The sequence below is a fragment of the Oreochromis niloticus genome, linkage group LG23 (assembly GCF_001858045.2).
Source record: "Oreochromis niloticus isolate F11D_XX linkage group LG23, O_niloticus_UMD_NMBU, whole genome shotgun sequence".
NCBI lineage: Eukaryota > Metazoa > Chordata > Actinopteri > Cichliformes > Cichlidae > Oreochromis > Oreochromis niloticus.
This window is the reverse complement of record NC_031986.2, coordinates 42,543,860-42,566,978: the sequence shown is the minus strand read 5'-3', so window position 1 is coordinate 42,566,978 and position 23,119 is coordinate 42,543,860. Positions and strand designations below refer to the sequence as shown.

General features: G+C 39.6%; 1 protein-coding gene and 2 long non-coding RNA genes across 3 annotated transcripts; 1 reads left to right on the top strand and 2 right to left on the bottom strand.

Moving 5' to 3' along the window:
* Positions 1–4,916: 4,916 nt before the first annotated feature.
* LOC102076601 (uncharacterized) lies at positions 4,917–17,108 on the bottom strand. The gene is made up of 3 exons (XR_270364.4): positions 16,964–17,108; positions 15,337–15,476; positions 4,917–5,576 (listed from the first exon to the last, which is right to left on the bottom strand). It is a non-coding gene; the product is annotated as an uncharacterized LOC102076601 (long non-coding RNA).
* Positions 5,783–7,364, bottom strand: LOC109196989 (uncharacterized). The gene is made up of 2 exons (XR_002058323.2): positions 7,005–7,364; positions 5,783–6,914 (listed from the first exon to the last, which is right to left on the bottom strand). It is a non-coding gene; the product is annotated as an uncharacterized LOC109196989 (long non-coding RNA).
* On the top strand, positions 17,016–23,094 carry haus8 (HAUS augmin like complex subunit 8). Its single transcript, XM_003439824.5, has 10 exons — positions 17,016–17,175; positions 17,498–17,562; positions 18,158–18,219; positions 18,438–18,555; positions 19,328–19,438; positions 19,525–19,628; positions 19,792–19,950; positions 21,688–21,829; positions 22,484–22,625; positions 22,765–23,094. The coding sequence occupies exons 1-10, from the start codon at positions 17,111–17,113 to the stop codon at positions 22,889–22,891; spliced, it is 1,095 nt and encodes a 364-aa protein (XP_003439872.1). The 5' UTR covers positions 17,016–17,110; the 3' UTR covers positions 22,892–23,094.
* The last annotated feature ends 25 nt before the right edge of the window (positions 23,095–23,119 follow it).

Sequence of the window (23,119 nt, the reverse complement as noted above, 5' to 3'; positions counted from 1 at the left end):
GGCAGGACAAACAGGGGCTCAGGCCAGGAAACGAGGCCTTCTGCCTCGGGGCCTGCGGCCTCTTGCTAATCCCCACCCTGACCACCTCATTACCCTGTCAGAGCCTTCACACCTCTCTGTACCTCAACACTATCAGTACATTAGTCATGTTGTATGGCCAGTCTGCGTGCTTGTTTCTCTGTCACACCGTACTTTTAATTACTTTATTATGTTCTGACCAGCCAAGAAAAAGCCTGATACAGTAAAACATTTTAAATGAAGTCTACGGATGTGGGAAAATTAATCTAAAATGTAGAACAACAGAGGTTACCAGCACCCAAAAAGTGGAAGTTTCATCTTAGAGTACAAAAATCCTGCTTAATTCTTAATAACTGCAAGAATAGTGACTAAAACTAACTTCAACTCATCTGCAATCCAGTTGTTTAATATGTTTAATAGCTACATTTTTCATCAAATTAAACTTTCATACATTTGCTATTTTTTATATTTAACTGTATATTAGACTGTAGTCAGTCAGTTGGAGTAACTTCACTGGTGGGAAATATTTGTTATTTTTTTGTTAAAAAAGAAATTGTTTAAACCTGACTTCCTTAGACCCCTCTGAGCCTATGCTGTATTCTAAAGCGAGATGATGAGCGAGATGAATCATGTATCATATCGACAGGATTTTAACTGGAAACTATTTGGTAAGTGACAAATTATTTTAATGTAGAATGCCCCAAATTCACTAGTAAACAGAAGTCACAGACCTTCTCTAACATACAGAGCAGAGCATATATTTATAAGTGCATGAAGACAAAATATGAAAAGGGACGGGATTGTGTGGTAACTTTTTTTCACCAACATCAGACACAGTTAAACGTTGCAGCCACTGTGCTTTAAAGGGTAAACATGAACTAATTAGACCGCCATTCACTGGACACTTTTTTAGTTACACCTGTTCCACTGCACATTAACCTAAATATATAATCAGCCACTCACATCACAACTTAATGCATTTAGACATGGTCAAGTCAACACGCTGAAGTTCAAAGTGAGCATCAGAATAGAGAAGAAAGTTGATTTAATTGACTTTGAATGTCATATGGTTATCAGTACCACATGTACTGGTCAGAATATTTCAGAAACTGCTAGTCTACTGGGATTTTCCCACAAAATCATATTTAGGGGTTACAGAGAATGGTCTGAAAAGGAGAAAAATATCCACTGAGAGCTGATAGGAAAGCAACAGTAACTCAACTAAACACTTGATACAACCAAGGTGTGCAGAATAGCATCTCTGACTCCTGTCAGCAAAAAGCAGGAAACTACAGTCCTCACAGATTCACCAAAATTGGACAACAGAAGATTGAAAAGCATTGTCTTTTCTGACAAGTCATGATTTCTGCTGCCACATTCAAATGGTGCAGTCAGAATTTGGTATAAACAACATGAAAACGTGGCTCCTTCCTGCCTGTAATTAACAGCTCAGGCTTCTGCTGGTGGTGTAATCATGTGGTGGATATTTTTTCATATACTTCGGGTCACTTAGTACTGATTGAGCATCATTTAAACACCACAGACTGCTTAAATATGCTTGATGGACATGTCCGCCCTTTTATGACCACAGTGTACCCTCCTTCGGAAGTCTCCTTGCAGGAGGATGACACACTACCACAAAGCTCAAATCACCTCAAACTGGTTTCTTGAAGATGTCAATGACTTCACTGTATAGTCATCTACAGTCACCAGATTTCGGTCAAATAGAGCACTTTTGGGATGTGGTGGAGTGGTTGTGCAGCTGACAAATCTGCATCAATGGGATGATGCTATCATGTCAATATTGAATGTTTCCAGCACCTTGTTCACTTTATGCTGCAAATAATGAAGACGCTTATGAAAGCAAAAGGGAGTCCAACAATACTAGCAATGTGCACCTAATAAAGTGTCCTGTGAGTGTAAACTGGATGCTTATTTAAGGGTAATCGAATGAAGGAAAGATGGCTACTTCATCTCAGACAGACAGTTTCACATGTCCAGTTTTATTTTGTTCTAAATGTTGATTCCACATTGTGCTGCCACACTGGATATTGCATCCATCCTGAACCACTTCAGCCAGAGTTTGACATTGGGGGAATTTTCTGTCAGGAACTGATCATGCAAGATTTTCTGAACCACTTATGTCACTGGTAGAAAATCATATAGCACGACTCCTACAGCATGTACTTTTCCAGTTTTGTTTTAATGTTCTTCACAAGTTTTAGCAAATCTCAGTTACATTTCCAGTCACATTCCCCAGTTTGCTAAGAGATTCACTGATGGTAACAAGTTCACAGGTTCTCTTTTCCTTTTCCATGAAATCCTGAGAAGTACAGAGGGTGAGATGGATGGACAAAGTTGCTGAGTAAACACTTGGAATCTATTCATTCGCAGAGTGGCTCCAGGGGATGGGGAGGAGGGGTTCATGAGAAAAAGTGGGGGAATGAATGAGCGAGAGACAGAGGGAAAGAGAGGGAGACACAGAGAGAGAAACACACGAGAGAGCGCAACCTTTTTCTTGCTCAAGCTCATCAAGTACGGGCCAGGGCTCCTGAAAACGGAGGGATTACCAGGGTACAGGGGCTGTACTGGCCAGGGCCGCCTCTGCTCACTCCTGCACTGCACGCTACACTGCCCTGCTAAAGCACAGCGCATGGTTCTCACACACACACACTCACACACACACACACACAAATCAGTCATGCTTGATGCTTACACATAAGGTAATCATATCTCATTTGCAAAATTTCACATGAACACAGATAAAAAAGAGTGAATTTATGCATCATAAATAGCTTTATAATTACTTCACGAGTATTACTTTAAAAGTAATAATCTCTAATTATTATTATTATATTATTTACATTTTGGGACATTAATGCAATAATAAACTGTCTAGAGCAAACCCAGTTTTCTACTACTGACCTCTGACCATTCAAATGAAAAAACAGACTTTACTTAATGCAGAATATACAGTTTATTCTGCAATTGTTCCTTCACCAGGCAACATAAACCTTCGACCTGTTGCTATATGATTAAAGATTTGCTACTTAAGTTACTTCCTGGATAAATACTTGTCTGCCCCCAAGACACCCAGACAATCCCTCAGCCTTGGGCAATGCAGTGAGGGATGCTGCAAAATACATACACAAGAGGTCAAATCCTGTTAAGGTAAACACAAACAATTAGGAAGTGAGCAACATGTGCATAAAGTGGAAAACATGACCATCTGATAGAGTCTGTTGAAATGCTCCAGGGGATTCTTTTAGCAAGAAGCAAGCGGTGCATAAACGGAAAACTGAAGGTTAAGGAGAAGGGAAAGCAAAATATATCGGCGAAACTTTTAGTGTTGATGTCTAAGCCAAAAAATATCAAAATAACTGACTGTTAACATCATTAAAGGAATAATTTGGCCAATTTAGAAATGCAGAAGATTAAGTCCACTCTTTCCATTAAATATAAAGTTATAGTAGGAGATGGCTAGCTTAGCATACACAGTGAAAGCAAGCAAACAGCAGGCCTTGGTATATCCTATCTAAAGGATTAAAGAATTCACCTAACACCTGAAATGCTCTCTAATTTAACATGGTATAGCCTAATATAGGTATTTCCAGACTTTGCACCCATTTGCTATTATAATGGACTCGTACTTATACAACACTTTCCACTAGTGCTGTATGATACTACAAAAATTGGTATTTATCCGATACCAAGTAAATACAGATCCTATATTCCCGATACCAATATCGATACTTTTAACCTATAAAGGCAGCTTATGTATGGGAGAGCAGGGTGTTATGAGTTATGAGATGAATATTCATCAATTTGCAAATTCTGAACATATTTTAATGATCACTAAATTATTTGTACTTTCTACTATAAATGATTAATCTGACAAAACACACCTTACAGCTTCAGCATGTATTTAAAGCTGGGTTTTTCTGGAGACCTGGAATGTAAATGTGCCTGTCTCTAAAGCACTTTGGGTCAACTTATGCTGTTTAAATGTGCTACAGGCTATAAATAAAATAGAGATGACAGTCAACACAAAATCATTCAAACATTTTTCATACTGGATGTTTAAGGTAGATTTTTTTTTCATTTAAAAAATTTTTTTTTAAACACAATTCAAACTTTTACATACTGAACTTATAAGATGGAAACAAAGTATCACTCCTAATTTGCTAGTATCGATCCAATACTGGCGCTGGTGTACTATCAGTAATGATACTATCCATATTTGGATCCATCTGCCCACATTTACTTTCACTATAAATCTCATTCACCCAATCGCATTCATTTTATCTAACATTCACACATACACTCAGATCAGGGACAGCTTCAGGTTCAGTATCTTGCCCAAGGTTATTTTGACACAAAGACACGATTGATCCACCAACCTTCCAATTGGGAAACGATCCACTCTACTACCTGAGCCATAGCCGTCCTAGTTTAATGACATAAAACACGGAAGTTCTTATATTTCGAGGCTAAAGTAGTCAGAGAAAACAACAAACAGCCTCGTTATAATAAAGTGAAGAGGCAAACACTGCCCTAATACACCGCTCCTTAGTATGATTAGTCAACAGGGGGAAGCTTGCTGAGTGTAAAGGTCCTGGCTGACTGGTCTGTAGGTGCTTTTCTATAACAAGAGCTGCTGACAGAAGAGCAAACAGAGGAAACCATACACCCATCTGTCCTGGAGAGCTGAGGTGGCCAGAAAACAAAGGAAGGAAATACTTTGTCTGCTGAAAATAGTTTCACATAAATAAATAAAACAAAATCAGTAAATCCCGTTTAAAGCATTACATATACCAACAAGCAAACCTTTAAAGATAAAAATATAGAGCATGGTGATCTAACTCAGATACTGAATGTTGGAAATACTGTTTGTTGGCTTTACTGTATGAGGTACTGTGTTTTTGAAGCATTCCTGGGAGGCTATGTGGACCAGACTAGCAGACTGGGTGATGAGTAACAGCTCACCACAGAGGGAAGAAAGGCATGGCTGACTTGTGTCTGTTTACATATTATCAAATGTGCACAGATGTTAGGAGTAAATACAAGTATTTTAGTCTTCAAAGCTGTTTCATCTTGTATTATAATCATCCCAAACTGCAGAGCAGAGTATCAGTGAGGTCACAGTGACATAGATAAATCCTTCATTGGACGTCAGAGTTTCGGAGCAGAGTGAAAATGCAAGAGAGGTGGGCTCAGAGAGGAGACAAGGACTTTCATTCAGCCCCTCCATGTCTCCTTGTAACACTGTCTTTCAACATGCACTTCTCACTCTTTCAGTCCAAGCCTTCAAGCCTGCTTTGAATGTTTTATTTTACTCCAGAAAGGAAGCAAAAAGAAGCTACATTTCCAGTAGAACATTAATTTTATTTAATCGTAAGTATTACAAACTGACGCCAAAGTGTCAGTGTTTATGTCACCATCATTAACAACACTTCTTGTATATCTCAAAGCAGTCATTGGTCCTGGCATTGCCTGGTGGTGAGAGATGGCCAGCAAGCATGCAAGCACACAACAGCCATCTTCAAGGCATTATTACTCTGAGAGTGAGAGGAGAGAGTCGCGATAAGACCCGGCCTTTACACAGACCGATAATGTAGGGTTAAGGTGTCTCTCTCACACACACACACACACACACACACACACACACACACACACACACACACACACACACACACACACACACTGTAAGGAGTAAATATTTAAACAAGACATTCTTCAGGCGAAATAAAGACACTCAAGACAGTTTAGATGGTAACAACGTGCGCACGCTGGGTGAGCGCTGCTGTCTCAGGCTCACAACCAGCATTTGTGGCAGTTCTTTATTTATAGCGTTTCAGAGTATGTGTGTGTGTGTGAAGTTTATGATCTCAGAGTGTGTGTGTGTGATTCTGAAGAATGGGCCCCTCTTTGTATTTGGGAGTGTATAGATAAGAACGTCCTGCTCTCCCCTTCCTGGGAGTGAAACGGCTCGTAGAGAACCAGGTGCAGAGGAAATATACTGGGTGAATCATATCTGAGAACACTATGCTTTTGTCTTTCATTTAAGCTTCACTTCAGCGAAACAGTAAAACCATAAAATACGATTAAATGGAAAGAATAAATGGGTAAACAACTATTAACACTAAAATTAAAGATAAACTTTCAATAACGTACAAATGGCAGTGGGAATAATACTTGAAACATTTGAAAATCTCTTAACATATCCCTCCTGTTGTTAATTTGTTTTACACATTTTAACTTTTATCAGCATACAGTCTCTTGACAGTGCATTTTTAACTGTTGCTTCATTATTAACAGGAGTGTCTTTTTCCTTTTAGTTACAGGTTGTTTCTTCATCTTCGTCGTCGGTGTTTGAGTTAGTGTCGGCGTGCTCCAGCAGTGTCATAATTTCTTTTTGGCCGACAAGGTCCGGTGTAATAGCTGTGGCTATCAGTCTGTTGATCATGGATCTTATGCAGGGAATACAACAACAGCCACATAGGGTCAATATGGCTGCAAAAACAGCTATTGACACTAGGATTGATGACACTAGGCTGCGGTACTTTCCAAACATGTCCATCCAGCTGTCCCACATGGAAGTGTCCACTCCAGAATGTTCTTTCATTCTCTCATTCAAGGTCTTCAGTCTTTCCAGGGCTCTGGTCAGACTGCCGTCAGCTGCAGTGTTGTTAGGTATGAAGGTGCAGCATTGTTCTCCACTTCTTTGTTTCTCGTTGCGCTGCGCGTTCTTCTGGGCATAGGCTGCAGCTTAAAAATGGTTCCCCTTTCAGGACACGTCACATTTGGAGCCTGCCGGTAAATCCTCGGGCAGTGTGGGTCACATGGGTTGCTGGTGCAGGCCGTGTTCATGCCTACCAGGGCCAGTGATAAGAATACTGTGAAGACGAGCATGGAACACATCGTTGTGACAGTGGTCAGTTGGCATCCTCTTGTCCAGCATCGACGTCGTCTGTGCGGTCTCTCACCCTCAGGGGCATCCTGGTTTGCATTTAGTATTTCCATCTCCATCAGGTCTCCCTCTGTGAGCGTTTCTCCTCTTCTCGACCGTGGACACACCCTTGGCCTCCAATGAGTAGACACCCAGCAAGAGGAGCGAGTGTCTCAGTGTTGCCACTGATAGCCCTTCTCCCCACCGAGTGAACACCAGAGGTTAGAGCGGTCTGCAGTCTAGACTTTACTGCTCACTTTTCTATTCGGGAGATTGTGGTTCTCGGATTGGTTCATTAACATATGACATCTTATATAGGTATGCATGTGAACAAAGAATACCCTGAGTGTGTGTATCTATGTGTGTATGGGGTCAAGATGTAACCCCAGGAAGACTCCCCATAGCTGGTGCCAAGAGTCTAGCGGTACATCTGAACAAAAGGCTCTTAGACTCAAACAGATATACGTGTGTTTGCTATACCATATATCAGCAGGAGAAGATACGACCTCTCCTAGGAGGTGTGTGATCTATGCCAGAACACTCTGAAGAGGAGTGAACGCACTCCCCTCTTCATGCTACACAGAGTTGTTACAGACCTCCTAGGATGAGACATTCTTTCAATCTACAAATGATTATATACTTCTAAGCATAAATGACAATCAACAATACAAATCTAACATTTCCCCCCTTTTGGCAATTATGCTAGAAAAGTACCCAGTTATGATCCCGTCATGTCTGACAGTGTCAATGCAAACATTTTTATACTCAGCATATGTAAACGTACACAGTTTGACAAATATATTAGCAGTTATCCAAGTTCTCATTGATCTCATTCAATGGTAAACTGCATCCTACAAGCAAACAAATGAATTGTTAATGGTCATAAGAGAAATTAACATTTTCAAAAACACTCCAGCTTGGTGGTGCTCCTCTGCGAGACATGTAAATCACACGTCTCTCTGCAGAGTGGTTTAAGTTCTGCAGGGCGTCATAAATGTCTCTTCCAGTTGTTTCCATCACTGTTCATAGAACCAGAGTCCAAATGTATGTAGAATAGACATTCAAACATACCAGTTGAGTTTGCCGTTTGTCAACATGGGTCTCAGCTATTGTGAGAGCTGCAGACCTCTTCAGCACTCTAGTTTTATGGCCTCTGCCAACCCCCATCACCTCACTTCAGGCCCCTGTCCTGTGGGGGATATATATGACTCCTCCATTGTCCTCTGCAGGAGAACCCTCTGTGGAAAGGGTGCTAGATCCAGTTATCTTGCTGCTGTTATGATCCCAGCAGTCGTCAGTGTGCCATCGTATGCACAGTATAGTGACACAGCATTAGGTGATGTTCATAGGAAACTGCTGTCATCACCACCATAGCTTCTGGTTCCTGTGCTTTTCACAGAATCATGATGCCATTCTTGGACTCCCCCTGCGCTGTCGATGGAGCTTGGCACGCTCTCCTCATCCTTCAGGTGCCCGTCTGTCGTCCACAATCTCCTCTGTTGGCCTCTGGAAAGCCCCCTTGGCACAGCTCTCATTCCAATGCAGCTTCATGGTTCTTGCTGTGGCTGTGGAATCTGATCTCCCAATGGGCCCCAAACAGCTCGACCTTTGACCTCAACCACTGCCTGGGCTGTCAGCTCTGCCTGGAATGGGTTCTCGCTTCTCACTGGGCCTCTGAAGATTTCTCAGGAGATTCCTTTCGGCAATACTTTAACTGCTGCACCTGTATTTCCTTGCTAGGAGGAAAAACTTCTATTTGGAGAGCATGTCGATCATCATCAAACCACATTCTTTAGTTCAGTGAGCTTCATTTATGGACCATCAAAGCCTCATCTGAACACAGATGCACCACTTACATAGGTTTAATACCCGTCTGAACTGTTAATCACAAAGATCACACAAAAATCATAAAAACATAGTTCAGAAAACATAGAAAAGATAGTTTCATGTAACTGTGTAATTCTGGACCCCTCCTCTTGACGCATGGACACTCCCATGAGTCAACTCATCAAACCTAGATTCCTGTCTGAAAGAAAAGGGTTAGCTAGATCATGTCCCAGGCAACATCAGGGCGTCTCCCCCTCTGGAGCAGCACCACCCCGGACCTATAACCCTGCAATAAAAGCTGTTAGTGTGTTTTGCATAATAAGTTTGCTTCACATCTGGCTGCGCCTGGAGCCTGCATACACACCATCATGGCCTGGAAAACAAGATCTGGAAGTGAAATCAAACTTCACACTTATAAACAATTGTATCATAAGTAGCAATAAACTACTCAGCATCAACAGGACAAGTATCATGTGCAGGTTTCTCAAATCAGTAAACTACAATTATTGGCATAATTTGGCTCAGACATGGATCATCCCATGTCTCAGTTAACATTAATGTAATCGGTGACTTCCCTTAAGCAAAGTCACTCCATGTATTTAACACTAGGAGCTCAGTAGTGGCCAGCTAATGAGCCCCATATTAAACTTCCATAAACACTGCATCTCTTAGTTGCTTTCTCATGTTACTTGTCCGTCTCTGCTGAATCCTCTACATGCACTCTTAGACAAACAAACATTAGCAACACACATAGACAATCCTGGAGGTCAGGCACAAATTGCAGGTTCCAGAGGTGCTATAAAAAGACCATAAAGACCATAGCTGTGGACAGAAGTGGCACTAGTTTCAACACAGGGAATGTTTTACATGTTATTCACATCGTCAAAGTAACCTTCACATGTCTCCAACAACACAGTGTAACAGCATCACCAACTCATAACCTGTAAACGCAGTTTTCTTCACACGTAAACCCAGAAATCCTGTAGTAGAAAACATCAACCAGCTATCCTGGTATAAATCACATGATCAAATCACATGAAGAACTGTAATGCTGTAGACAAGTTAGCGCTGCGCAGGTGTATACACACTTTCTCACAGTTACCTCTGTGAACAACACAAGGTAGTGAATAACACCCCTGGTAGATGCACAGACACAGAAAGTGGCATTTAAAAGGTTAAATCATCACGCAACCTCGATGTTGTTGTCATCTTTCTGCTCCAATAAAAAGAAACACACATAGATTCATCTGCACCTTTGTCAGGTGGGGGTTAACTTCGCACAGTGATGTCAGTCAGTCTGTCAGCTTCTGTCCGCTTTTACCAGTCAGTCAGTTTTATTTTCTCTCAGTTATTCATTCATGCATTCATTCATTCTTTCTTTGCTGACAGTGGGAATTACCGTCGCATTTTCATTTCCACTTCTCAGCAAAATGACGTCATTTCAAAAAGAAAAGAATTTAGACTGGATTTTCTCGTTGAATCCTTTTGGACAGGAACTTATTTTCTAATTGTCCCATATAAGTGACTTCCTCCTGAGCCCATTTTAATGTGGAGAAACTCACTTGCAACAATTTTCTCGACGACGTGTCGTATAGCGCTTCTGTTCTAATCGTGCAGATCTGCTCAAACAGAGATTATCAATAAAACTTTCGGTGCACTGTGAAAGTATCAAAATAAAAAGGCCTCGTTAAGTCATGACACACGCTCCTCATCTCAGGAGGGTAAATCATACCATTAGCATGGTTTATCATACCATCATACTAATTGGCAGGCTCAACTTCACAACAAAAGAAAAATCATCAGCTAGATTAACTCAAAACCAACCATCAGCCGCACAACACACAACATAAGCCTCATGTCTCATTAGCTATGAATTTTAATCCCCAGGACTGTACTTTTCACTCATTTAGGCCACAGATTTTATTTAGTTTTCCTTTTTCCCCGTCATCATAAAACATGTGACATGTTGTCATGTATTTCACAAAAGACGTTTGTTCTTATGTATTCAGAGTTGTGTATCTGGGTGCAGGATTCACTCGCACATCACAACAGGAAACTCAGTGTTTTAGAGTCTCCACTCTAACAAACTCCAACACATCCCATTCACTCGTACTAGAATTCAGTCACCTTTCATTAATCTAAGAACCATCAACTAGTTTGCATATCAGCTATTAACCCACTAAAATGACAGGACAACAGAAATGCATGTTCAAAACGTTATCACAAAAATAGAATTTCCCTCATACAGTAAATTACTTGTGCTGCACCAATCAGGCAGAAAGCATCTCCCAATTTACTATATTAACAACTAAATTTATTGTCTGATCACTGGTTGGTCAAACCAGAATCTTTTTTTTTCCCACAAAAATTAAACTGTTGTCCTGCAACCTTGAGAGTTAATTGTCAGCATTGGATAAATTCAGCATTTGATAACAAGCGTCTGTTAAATTGACACTATTTTAACACTGATGAGAGATAACAAGCTGATTTTCATTGCATGTGAGTTTGTGTTATTAGGCAGGTTTAATCAATGTGTCTGGAGCTGCATCTCCAGCAGGGCATGTTCTTAAAGCTGCCTTTCCTACACACTTCTCTGCTATTATTTGATCATTTTTAACTAGTATGCTATGAGTCCACTGGTCTTTGCATCACACAAGGTGACTTGGACAAGATGATAAACAGACTCACATGCTTAAGATGGTGTCTAATCTTCATGAGCTCTCTTGTGTTTGTGTTAGTAGGGTTAATGTATGTTCTGCTTGTGTGTGTGATTTTGTATATGTTTCTTTTTGCAGTGTTTCAGATTCCTTCACAATTTTCCACTTAAGCAGTCAGTTTTCTTTTCCCCAGGTTTGCTAACCCAAATTTTGATTTCCCACATTAAACAACAGCTTTCCTTTGTGTCCTTACTTACTCTCACTCTGTTGTCCTCTCCCACTTCAACAGTCCAACAGCCGGCAGTTCTTCTTCAGCTTTGTCCTGTGTTCCACTGTCTCTTCTTGCCATTTTACTCCGAAAGTGGCAAATATCAACCTCCAACAGTCTCCTCAGCTTTCCTCAAACGTTCTTTTCACAAGCACAGTGACTTTGCAGCTTGTTGGAAACACAGTGTCATTCATCCAATCAGTCAGGATGATGGTTTGCTCTTCTTCTCCGATGCTGTTTGTCCACACTGCTGCTGCTTGCCGGGTCTCTTTGCTCAGGACTTCGCTGCTGTCTCTTTATCTGCCATGTTATTGCTCTTTGGAACTGCATTCCTTGTCTTCAGGGAGGAGTGAGAGCTCACTTGTGAGGATGAGGGACACATGGAGCTGTAAATAAGTCAGCCAGAAATTGGCCTGAACATTTCCAATGGTGTTAAACTATAACTTTCTTCCGACTGCTGCATATGGGAAATTGATCCAGGTCTGCGTTTCATCTGAAAGTGACAAAACTAAGACATTTCCATTATTATTCTCATTACTTAACCGACACACAGAACTCTCTCTCTGTTTTTTGTGCTCTCCTTTCTTGAAAGCAGAAAATGAGATTGTAGTTGTTCTTGGCTGATAAACACAAAACCTTTTTCCTATGATTTTTCATCTACAATGTAGATTCTGTCTCTTTTTTACTCTTTTTTCCTTTACACTAGCTGGTGACCTGCAGAATCACCGCTCTCACAATTGGAGACAATTACGTTTACACAACGCACACACACACTGCGACGTCAGACACATTCACACTCACTTTTTTCATCTGCATAAATAAAACATATGGCTGATGATATGTGCCATGGTGATCCATAAGTATGATCACAAGTTTTATTTAATTATTTTTCAACCCAACAAAGCAAATAAACAAAAACATGATGCTGATGCTATGAACACTCTACACACATGAATCAAGATCCAGGAAAACTGCTGCGCATCTGAAAGAAGAAGCTGAACTCACGGATACACTACATACTCGAGTTATCATAGTTCTCTTCCCTCTTCTCTGATGAGTTCTCAGCAGCTCCTGATCTGATAATGTGTAGCTTGCTCATCAGCTCAGAAGAGACCGCAACACAACCTCACACAGTGGTTGCATGCTTTGCCCACAGTGGCAAAGACTTACATTTTCATATTAAACTCAGCTTCTCCATCATGTAGTTTTCAGCTGTTTCACACAGGGTTCAGCATAATAGTTGTTTTCATAGGCGTACTCTATATCTCAACAATGGCTCATAATAAGATGACAGTTTTCAAACAGGTCAAGTGCCTCTATGCACGTCATTAGTTAAAATATTTGCCTATTTTTTGGGCTTAGAGTTATCAATAATATTTTATTGTAAATTGCTTATAATTTTATTTTTATTTATTGTATTTGGAAACACCTTGTTTTGCTTTTATGTATTAATACTGCCAACATACACTCTGTGTGACCTTCGCTGATATTAGAGTCGGGGGAGGTTATTAAGGCAGCCTTCTACCCTGGTCTAGACCCAGGGCGGCCTTAATTTTATGTGTTGATGCGCAACCTTTGACCCCTTCTCACCAGTACATCGGTCAACACAGGAAACAGTAAGAGTGGTGCAGAAACCTGTTGTTTCTATTCAAAAGGTCACTCACTCTTCAACAACACATAAACTTCACACGCGGTACTACAATCCTATTTTAATTGACACGTTCTTTATTTTCATTCACTCGTGAGAGTGAGATCCCTTTATTTTCATTCACTCGTGAGAGTGAGATCCCTTTATTTTCATTCACTCGTGAGAGTGAGATCCCTTTATTTCATTCACTCGTGAGAGTGAGATCCCTTTATTTCATTCACTCGTGAGAGTGAGATCCCTGACTTCCAACCTTTTAAACTGCGGAGTGACCCCACACAGGACCGTCGAACTCCGTCTTACAGGCGAGCCCTTTCACTCATAAGAGTGAGATCCCTGACCTCCAGTCCTTAAAGGACGGGTCTTTTAAGAACCGTGTCAATCTAAAAACCGATTTTAGCCGCAATGTGTTCTTGAGTGTTTATATTCACCTGCTTCGGATGAAAATGCCGGTCAGAGAGAATCCTCCTCGCTCCCTGGGATCGTGGACCTCTTGCTAAAAACGCTGGCCAACGGCGAATTCACGTAGTTGGTCTTTACTGTTTCACTAGAAACAGGCTGTCCGGACAGACTTTCAGCGCGGGTTCACGATTCCAGGAGACGACGAGGTCACTCTGTTGGAGCACAAAATTAGTTAAAATTCAATGTCCTCATCCGGCTCGAAGGACCAAATAAATGTAAAGAGTAAATATTTAAACAAGACATTCTTCAGGCGAAATAAAGACACTCAAGACAGTTTAGATGGTAACAACGTGCGCACGCTGGGTGAGCGCTGCTGTCTCAGGCTCACAACCAGCATTTGTGGCAGTTCTTTATTTATAGCGTTTCAGAGTATGTGTGTGTGTGTGAAGTTTATGATCTCAGAGTGTGTGTGTGTGATTCTGAAGAATGGGCCCCTCTTTGTATTTGGGAGTGTATAGATAAGAACGTCCTGCTCTCCCCTTCCTGGGAGTGAAACGGCTCGTAGAGAACCAGGTGCAGAGGAAATATACTGGGTGAATCATATCTGAGAACACTATGCTTTTGTCTTTCATTTAAGCTTCACTTCAGCGAAACAGTAAAACCATAAAATACGATTAAATGGAAAGAATAAATGGGTAAACAACTATTAACACTAAAATTAAAGATAAACTTTCAATAACGTACAAATGGCAGTGGGAATAATACTTGAAACATTTGAAAATCTCTTAACACACACACACACACACACACACACACACACACAAACTGTATGCACACACAAATACAGGCATGCACTTGTGTGTGAGATCTGTTTTAGTGCCAAGTCCAAATGGTCAGCCTTCATCGTGAAAAACTCATTAAAACAGAAAGGTCAGAATAAAAGTAGTTTCAAAGGCTGGATGTTTTCCAACATGTATAAATATAAAATATGGAGAAAAAAAACATTACTGGAAATGGAAACGCTTTTTACTCTATTTGAGCACTCAAACTACTTTATATAACATGCTTTGTTCACACAAGCAGATTTTTCTACACCCAAGCGCTTTCCATCTATCATTCACAGACAGATGAACGCATTGGAGAGCAACTCTGCCCAAGGATACTTTCGTAGTGGAGCAGCCAGGGATTGAATCACCATCCTTCTGATTAGTAAATAATCTGCTCTACCTCCTGAGCTACAGTCACCTCAAATAAACAAGGATAAGAAGAAATAAGAATATAAAGCCAAAAGTACATTCAGTTTTAGATACCCAGTTATTGCCAACTGGTGTTCCCTCTTGCTGTCTACTTCTAATGGTTTATCTGTTCATTTCTGTGGAAGGGACTTAAGACAGAAGTGGCTGACCAATGTTTGCCATCCAGTACCACACCCTGTCTCCTCCTATTGTCCTTCCTGTTGTTTAAGACTAGCCTATACAGGTGGGATAAGCATTCATTATGTCTTCTAAGACCAGTGTACACAAACCACCACTAAACTCCAAGTAAGATAACTCACTAAGCAGATACTCACATATGGGCTGAAGATACACATGTAGGTACATGCATCAGGTCTGCATGTTCTCCTCTGCATCTGTCTGTGAACAGGTTCCAGCCAGGTCATCTCTGTTCTTCTGACACCCCAAAGAGATTAGCTCCAGACACCTCTTGACCCTCAACAGAAACAAAAACGAAAAAGAAATCAAAACATCTTCATATCAGCTGAAACACAGAACAAATACAGACTTAAATGTAGTTTTAAAAATGATTTTTTTCATTAGTCCTTTATTTATCAATCTCACTGAGATTAAAAATCTCGTTTCCAAGAGAGACCTGGAGTCATGGCAGCAAAAGTCAAAAACACATGCACCACATAACAATTAAAACAAATACAATATTCCGTACAAACATGTGAGAAATATACAATAACAGCTTTTAGCTTTTTTTAGTGAATGAAGTTTACATAAATGTCAAAGAAGCTGAGCTTACACTGACAGTGAATGCAGGCTCTTACACCCATCTAGTGGTTACCAGATCAACTGCAGTCTCTGAAATTACCGGAGGTCAGTAGGAATTCTTTTTTCTAACCATAATTTGACTGGAGATCCTCGGCTTTGTCACAATACTATACAATATATCCCATAAGAGTTAAGTATCAGTTTTTTAATTACAGTCATTTTTATATATAGTGACCATATTAAATTGTAACTGGACAATTTTAATTGAAAAATTAGTGCTAGGTGAGGTCAATTCCTTCATTATTCCATGACAAATTAAGAAACTAAAAGATCTGAAGTTGATCCCAAGTGTTGAACTTGCAATTTGTTGCGTTTCATTAGAATTCAGTCGGTGCAGGAGAAGGGGGCCATAATTAACCCCCACAAAAATCTATTAGAGTAGTTGCAAAATCAGCAATCTGGTTCCATCTTAAAAAGAATATATACTCAGAAACCAAAAGGTCAGGAAGATCATGGAAGACAACCAAAGAAGATGATCACAGAATTCTCTCTGTGGTAAAGAAAAAAAAAATCTGAACATCTGCCAAAGTCAAGAACACTCTCAATGAGGTATGAGTATCATTATCCAGGGTTTACAACAGGGTGCCATCCACTAGTTACACTTAAGAACGGGAAGAGCAGATTAAACCTTGAGAAAACATCTAGAAGACATCCACAAACAAGCAACAGCTGAAGAGTGCTGCAGTAAAGAGAGAAAACAGTATTTGGTGATATCTATGAATTTTAGACTTTTGGCTGCAAAGGATTTTCAACCAACGACTAAAAAACAGACTTTATACTTAAAATTGTTGAAATTGTCCTTAATTTTGAGCTTCTCAAAATAGGGAATTGTGTATAAAAACACAGTTAAGGCAGTTAAACCCCATAAGGTAAACCTGAAAGTCTGCCCTTCAGTCAGAGCTTGACTGCATGATTCAAAATCCAATGTGGCGGTGTACAGAGGCACATTTGCAGAAAATAACCCCAATTTGCAAAATCCTAAGGACGTAACTCTATGTTCAAACACAACTGTTGCTGTTAAAAATGAAACAAGCTTCAAAATAAGGAGAAGGAACTTAACTAGAGGTTATGGGATATTCTGAAGGAAAAGATTACGTAGTTACAAAAAAACTAATTTAGATAAGCCGTGATAACTGTACTTACTTCAGTACTGTAGGTGCCACAGATATTCTAATTGCTTCTAAAAAGCCGCGGTGACGTTAACATCGAGAACGGAACAAAAAGGAAGCGTTAGTTCATGTTTCTTCCGGTTTACAGAGTCAGCGTACAGGCGGTTTCCTTCAAAACATTATGGCGTCGAGAAGAGCGACTACAGTTCCAAGTAGTTTTAAAAGCATCCCCACCGACTCTAAAAGGTAGTTTCTATATTTTCCCTTTTCTTTTAAAGTGCTGTGGTACCAGTGTCCGGTGTTTGATTTGTTTTAAATTGTAGCTTATTTTAATGTGAAGAAAACACACTGAAGCTCAGCGGTTTCTCTTTGACGCACTATATATTCTTTTCTTTAGCGACAGGTCCAGACGTATATTTAGAAAATAGTTTATAAGTAGAAATACATTTACAAGCATTTTTTTGTTTAAAGAAAGTTGAGGATAGCTCGGCTAACATTATAGCGTCTGCCTTAGCATACTTTCTGTTTGTTTCATTTTGGTCCTCATTCCTGTATCCTTTATTCTCAGTTCAAAAAGTGGTAACCCTGCTAATAAAGCCAACAACGTCGGATCTGTGAAGAAAACTGTTAAATGTAAGTATGCGATACTACTGTGGGCTTAATAGATTGTTAATTTTAAGTACAGCTGTCAGTGTCAGACATCATATTAATTCATAGTCCCATAAACTCCTCAAAGGGTCTTCCGCAAGGCATTTGAGATGATCACTGTCTGTGTGATTTTCCACAAAAGATCTAATAACAGCTATTATGCAATTTGAGTTGCATTAGGTATAAATAAAATAATCATGACACAATTTTTCTAGAGCTTGCTGAAATATTTTCCTTTATAGAGGAATTTAGTGATATGAGGCTTGCACAGATGTGTTACAGCAGGGATGGGGAACTCCAGGCCTCAAGGGCCGGTGTCGTGCAGGTTTTAGATGGCAACCTGGGTCAATACACCTGAATCAAATGATTAATTCATTGCCCAGCCTCTGGAGAACCTTAGGACATGTTGAGGAGGTAATTTAGCCATTTAAATCAGCTGTGTTGGATCAAGGACTCGTCTAAAACCTGCAAGACACCGGCAGTTGGGGCCTGGAGTTCCCCACCCCTGTGTTACAGCAACATTCAGTCTAAATGTTTTTTTTCTTTAATAATATCCGTAAATGTCCTCATTAATCTTTAGCAAGTGGGACTGTTGTTAAGTCTCGATATCTTCAGTCTGCTGAGAAGACCTCTCTTTCAAAGGTAATGCTATGTTTATTTCTGTTTTTCTGTAAAATATGTGCTTCACTTGTTCATTAGATACATGTTCTACGTCGTTTTACATAGCTTTCAAAGCTAAGCTAAGATGTTGAGATATTGTCTTCTGCCTCTCATATTTATATTTAGCACAAGTCTTAATTTCATCTTGAATTTTGCTGTCACGTGTTTCATACTCATTGCATCTCTGTAAACATTAACAGAGTAACTCATTGACCAATGAGTCGATCACTGTGCCACGACCAGCTTCACCAAAACCCACAGGTGTCAAACCAAAGGCGGGTACTCCGACAAGACGTTCAATGGCCCCATATGCAACATGTAAGTAATCCCTTTGGCCATTGTTGTGACTGTGGGTGCTGATTCAGACGTGTATGGTAAGTGTTGTGCACCTTAATCATATTATCAGCTTTATAAAAAGCTTTTTATTATCATCTGTCGAGACTTTGAGGCAGATCAGAGGTATCCAGTTCACTTTAGAGCTCAGTAATTAGGTCCACCTTAGCCAACATACCAATAAAATCATGCATTATGATAATAGATTTACAAGTAGGCTGCCAAACAACCAAGTCACAACCACTTGAAATGTGACAGCTACTGGCAGTTTTTAAGTTTGGACTTGCAAAAGATCTTGTATCATGAAGTTTACAATACAGCATGCGATCTAGCCTTCAGGAGAGAAATTGGATACACATAAAAAATAAAAAAAATTTAAAAAGAGAGAAGCAAGAAAATCCCTCACTTTGACATTTGCTCTTCTAAGATAAAACTTTCCAACTGCATTCCATCAGTTTGAGACTTGTAGTTTCGTGCCTCTTTTCAGTTCAGCGGCTTTCCAAATCCACTGTTCCTGGATATGGATGTGTTCTGCTGGGTTTTTTTGTTTGTTTTTTTAAAGACAATGGAAATTATGTTTTCTGAAAAAATATTATCTACTGACAAATGGATACACAGTCAACTATTTTGATTCTAGTTGAATTGTTTTCAGTTAATATCTTTAGTAGTGCAAAAAACTCAGCATCTGAGTAAGCATCTATGGTCTAAATGATAATTGTAAATAACACATTTGAATTCTCATTTTCTTCCTTTATAGCAATGTCGTCACGTGAAAATGAAGCATCACTTCTTGGGAAAAGCGTTCTGCAGTCCACATTCTCAGATAATCCCCGCTTTCGACCAGATTTGGATATTTCAGTTATCAAAGGTAAGCTGAAAGAAAATTCTAAAATGCTGAAAATGTTCTATGGTTCGGACTGTCCTGTAACTTTGTTTTTCGTTCTATCTCCCAAGATCGAACAGTCATTGAAAATGCAGTAGAACCTGAAAGAAATCCAGAGAATGAAAAGATGATGGTTGAGATGGAAACATTTCTTCTGGCCTACCTCACAGCTAAGGTTAGTCGATGTAATAGACCTGATTTCTGCCAAATAGCTTTCAGTTTTTCTGTTAAGTTCAGTTAGTGTACAGTAAGATATTAAGTAAAAACATAGTCATCTATTTTATTATTTTGGTGACTTCTACATTGAGAGAAATTATGCTTACAATTTTTTACTTAAGATGGAGAGCAATACAGCAAAACTCAAGGCTGAGGCAGAAACAAAGATCCTGCAAGCAATGGAGGAAGAGCAGTCACTGCATGATGAGGTCAAGGAGAAGAAACGTCAGTACCTCCTCGCAGAAAAGAAACAGCTGGTGAATGAACTGCTGGATTTGCAGGTCTGGAATAATAAATGTTTTCCTTTATTAACGTGCTTTTTAATTAATACTGTTGTGTGTTCTGTTGTGGCACTGCTTACAACACTTGTAAGCAGATGAAGCATGGTTCTCTAAAATCTGCTGGTAGATGTCTGTGTTGATGTTGGGCTTGAAAAATACAGTGATCTGGACCTGGATTCTGTGACACTGGCCTTCATTCACTCCTTGTGAATCTCTCACATGTCCTTGAATCAACTTTTCTTGACAATCCTCTCAGGGCTGTGCAGCTTTTCCTACCACATTTTTTTTCCTATTTGTTGACTTTCTATTAATATGCTTTAGTACACCACTCTGTGGACATTCAGCCTTTGCTGTCCTCGTAGAGGGTGTCGATCATTGTCACCCGGGCTGTGTCCCAATTCAGGGGCTGCATCCTTCGGAGGATCCGGCCTTGGCGGTCTACGTGAGCTGGGTCCTCCGAAGACCGTAAGTGCGAGGCTGTGAAATGGGATAGTCTAGCCTTCAGATTTGCGTCACCGCTGTCTCAGTGTAGTTTAATAAACGCAGCCGTCTGCTCTTTGCTATCTAAAATATAACAGGACATTGGAGTAAATTCTCTACCGTCTCGCACAGTTTTCTGTTTGGTTATTCAGCTGTGTGAAAACTAACTTTAATCTCAGCCAAACCAAGTTACTCAAACAAATAAAACCCTGAAAAAAAGCCAAACAATAACATTTTTAAGTTATCAAAGTGACTTATATATCATGTTTAATTTGAGTAGAGAAAGACCACGTGGCGTCTGAAAACGATATACCGGGAGTCCGCTGTTCTCACCGGCTCTAGTGAGCCTTGACCACCTGGTCAGCTGTCGAGTTGGTGGGTAACAGATGTCTCCGAAAACGTCGGAGCACTTTTGCAAATATGTGATATCTTGATAAACAGAGCAGATATTTGAAGTTGACACACCTACATTCTGGCCTGAAAATGTGTTACAAGTTTATCTTGTGACCCAGAAGGAGTAATATTTCAAACTCTTTAGCTGCTCTCCTCCGCCATTGCCGCGCTTGAAAAGTAAATTTATAATATTTTTATAATAATATAAAAATAAGTATTTGAAAAGAGTAATATTACAACTAAGTAGCTGCCGCCATTGTTGGAAACTGGAATTGGCTGGGCCGCACTATGAATTCTGGGATAGGATGGGCCACGAAGGATACACCTGACCCATCCTTCAAATTCGGGGAGAAGGACTCATTTTTCGGCCGCATTTGGAGCATCCTTCGAGTTGGGACAGCCTTCGTCGCCTGGCTGTGAGGTAAACGGCCTTCAAATGCGGCCTCTGAAGGATACAGCCCCTGAATTCGGACATAGCGCCGGACAACTGTCATCAGTTTTCCTCATGTGGCAGCTGTACGCCAAAATTATCAAAATGAAAACCAAAAAGGCTTGAAATATTTCAGTTTAAACATATTGAATATAAACTATATTAAACTTATACTTTAAATCAAATTACATTATTTTTTTAATTTTTTTTTTAAATTCTAATTTTTGGTGACGCACTGATATATTTAATGTCAATTTGAATTTTGGGTTAACTAATGCAAAAATACACTTAGGTAGCAAACTTTGGTTCTTTGTACACTCTTTTGGATGATGCTGGATTCTATTAATGTCTGGTCAAAACATGTTTTTAAAATGAAAAATGGTGGACACACAAAGCGTATAATTGATTCATGTTCTATAATTATTGTCCCTCAGATTGCTACACTGACTCCTGTGGCAGAGGCTGCTGGTCAGTTTACAAAGAACTACAAGTCTTTTGCTACAGCTGTTGACACCACCCGACATGAGCTGCCTGTTAAGAATTTCTACATTGATGGAGATAGACATGAATTTCTAGGTAATTTTTATTATGTTAAACTCATAAGAACGATTATTTAAAAAAAAAAAAAAAAATACACAAAATTGCACTGATGACTGCTCCATTAAGCCTCCATATAAATGTTTTGATGTGCTACTTATGTTGGTGAAATCTAAAAGCTACATGGAGAAATCCTTTCTATGTCAAACTGTTGACAGGAGCACAGATAAAATAAATTTTATAATGAAAGTCTTATAATGTAACATAATCAGTATTATTTGGTAAACTACAGTGGTTTATTGGTATGAGGTTATTGGTCAAAACACACACACACACTTTAATTTAAAAACATACGTGTGCCTAGCAGGAGGTGCTCTGACTGGAAAATTAATAAAGACTTAAAGAACTGTATTAAAAAATAAATAAAATAAAATTCTTCCATGAATCAAGTTTTGCTTGGGCTCTGTTGCTCGAACTTTACAGGATAGTGGTATACTGTAAGATTTTGTTGGCTATGGTAAGAACCTTGTTTTAAGTCTAATTTTATATTTAGAAATATATTTTTAAGGTGTTTACATGAGCCACTGTATAACCACTGTGGGCTTTTGTTACAACAAAACTCATATGTGGTGTGTAGCTTGGAAAAAATTATATTGTCTTCTGATGAACCCTCTTTTTTTGGACCCCTTTCAGATAAAGCTGTGGCATCCTTAAAGGAGAGTGAGAAATTGCTGGTGGAGTGCACAGAGGGTGATTATAAGGACAACACTACATCTCTGGAGTGCCTTCGAGACATAAAAGTAACATCAAAGGACATCAGTCAGCAGCTGTCCGGGTAGGCACATGTATATAGAATGTTGTGTTTTGCTGTGTTAGGTTATGATTGTTTTGTTCCTTCTCAGATTGTGTAACAGTGTGGGTATGGCGGCTTTATCGAAACCTTTAAAAACAATCAATTTTATTTTTTCCTCCAGGGCCTTTAAGGAGCAGCTGGAACTGTCATCACTGGTCTGTCGTCAAAAAATCTATGTGCAGCAGAGCACAGAGGAGGAGCAGCTGGGCAGTTCAAGATCCAGAGAGCTCTACTGCCCCAAACATTGAAGAATAGCATTCAGTATGGGATACACAGAACAAGCACTTTGGATATGCTCCAACTCCACATGTTTTATGATTTCTATATATTCACAGGCTTTGTCTGTTTTTTGCATGTACTGTGTAGGTGTACATTTGTGATTTTCTTTGTGGTTGTGTTGTAATTGCTTCTTTATAGATGTGACTAATAAATAAAAGAAAAAAATACTTTAGATTTTGCAGACTATAAAAAGCAAT

Bases quoted from the DNA above. Each gene is read 5' to 3' on its own strand.
- haus8 (XM_003439824.5), top strand. From the start codon at position 17,111: ATGGCGTCGAGAAGAGCGACTACAGTTCCAAGTAGTTTTAAAAGCATC. The intron at 18,556-19,327 runs GTAAGTAATCCC...CTTCCTTTATAG, and splicing joins AATGGCCCCATATGCAACAT to CAATGTCGTCACGTGAAAAT. The intron at 19,629-19,791 runs GTTAGTCGATGT...TTTTTACTTAAG, and splicing joins TGGCCTACCTCACAGCTAAG to ATGGAGAGCAATACAGCAAA.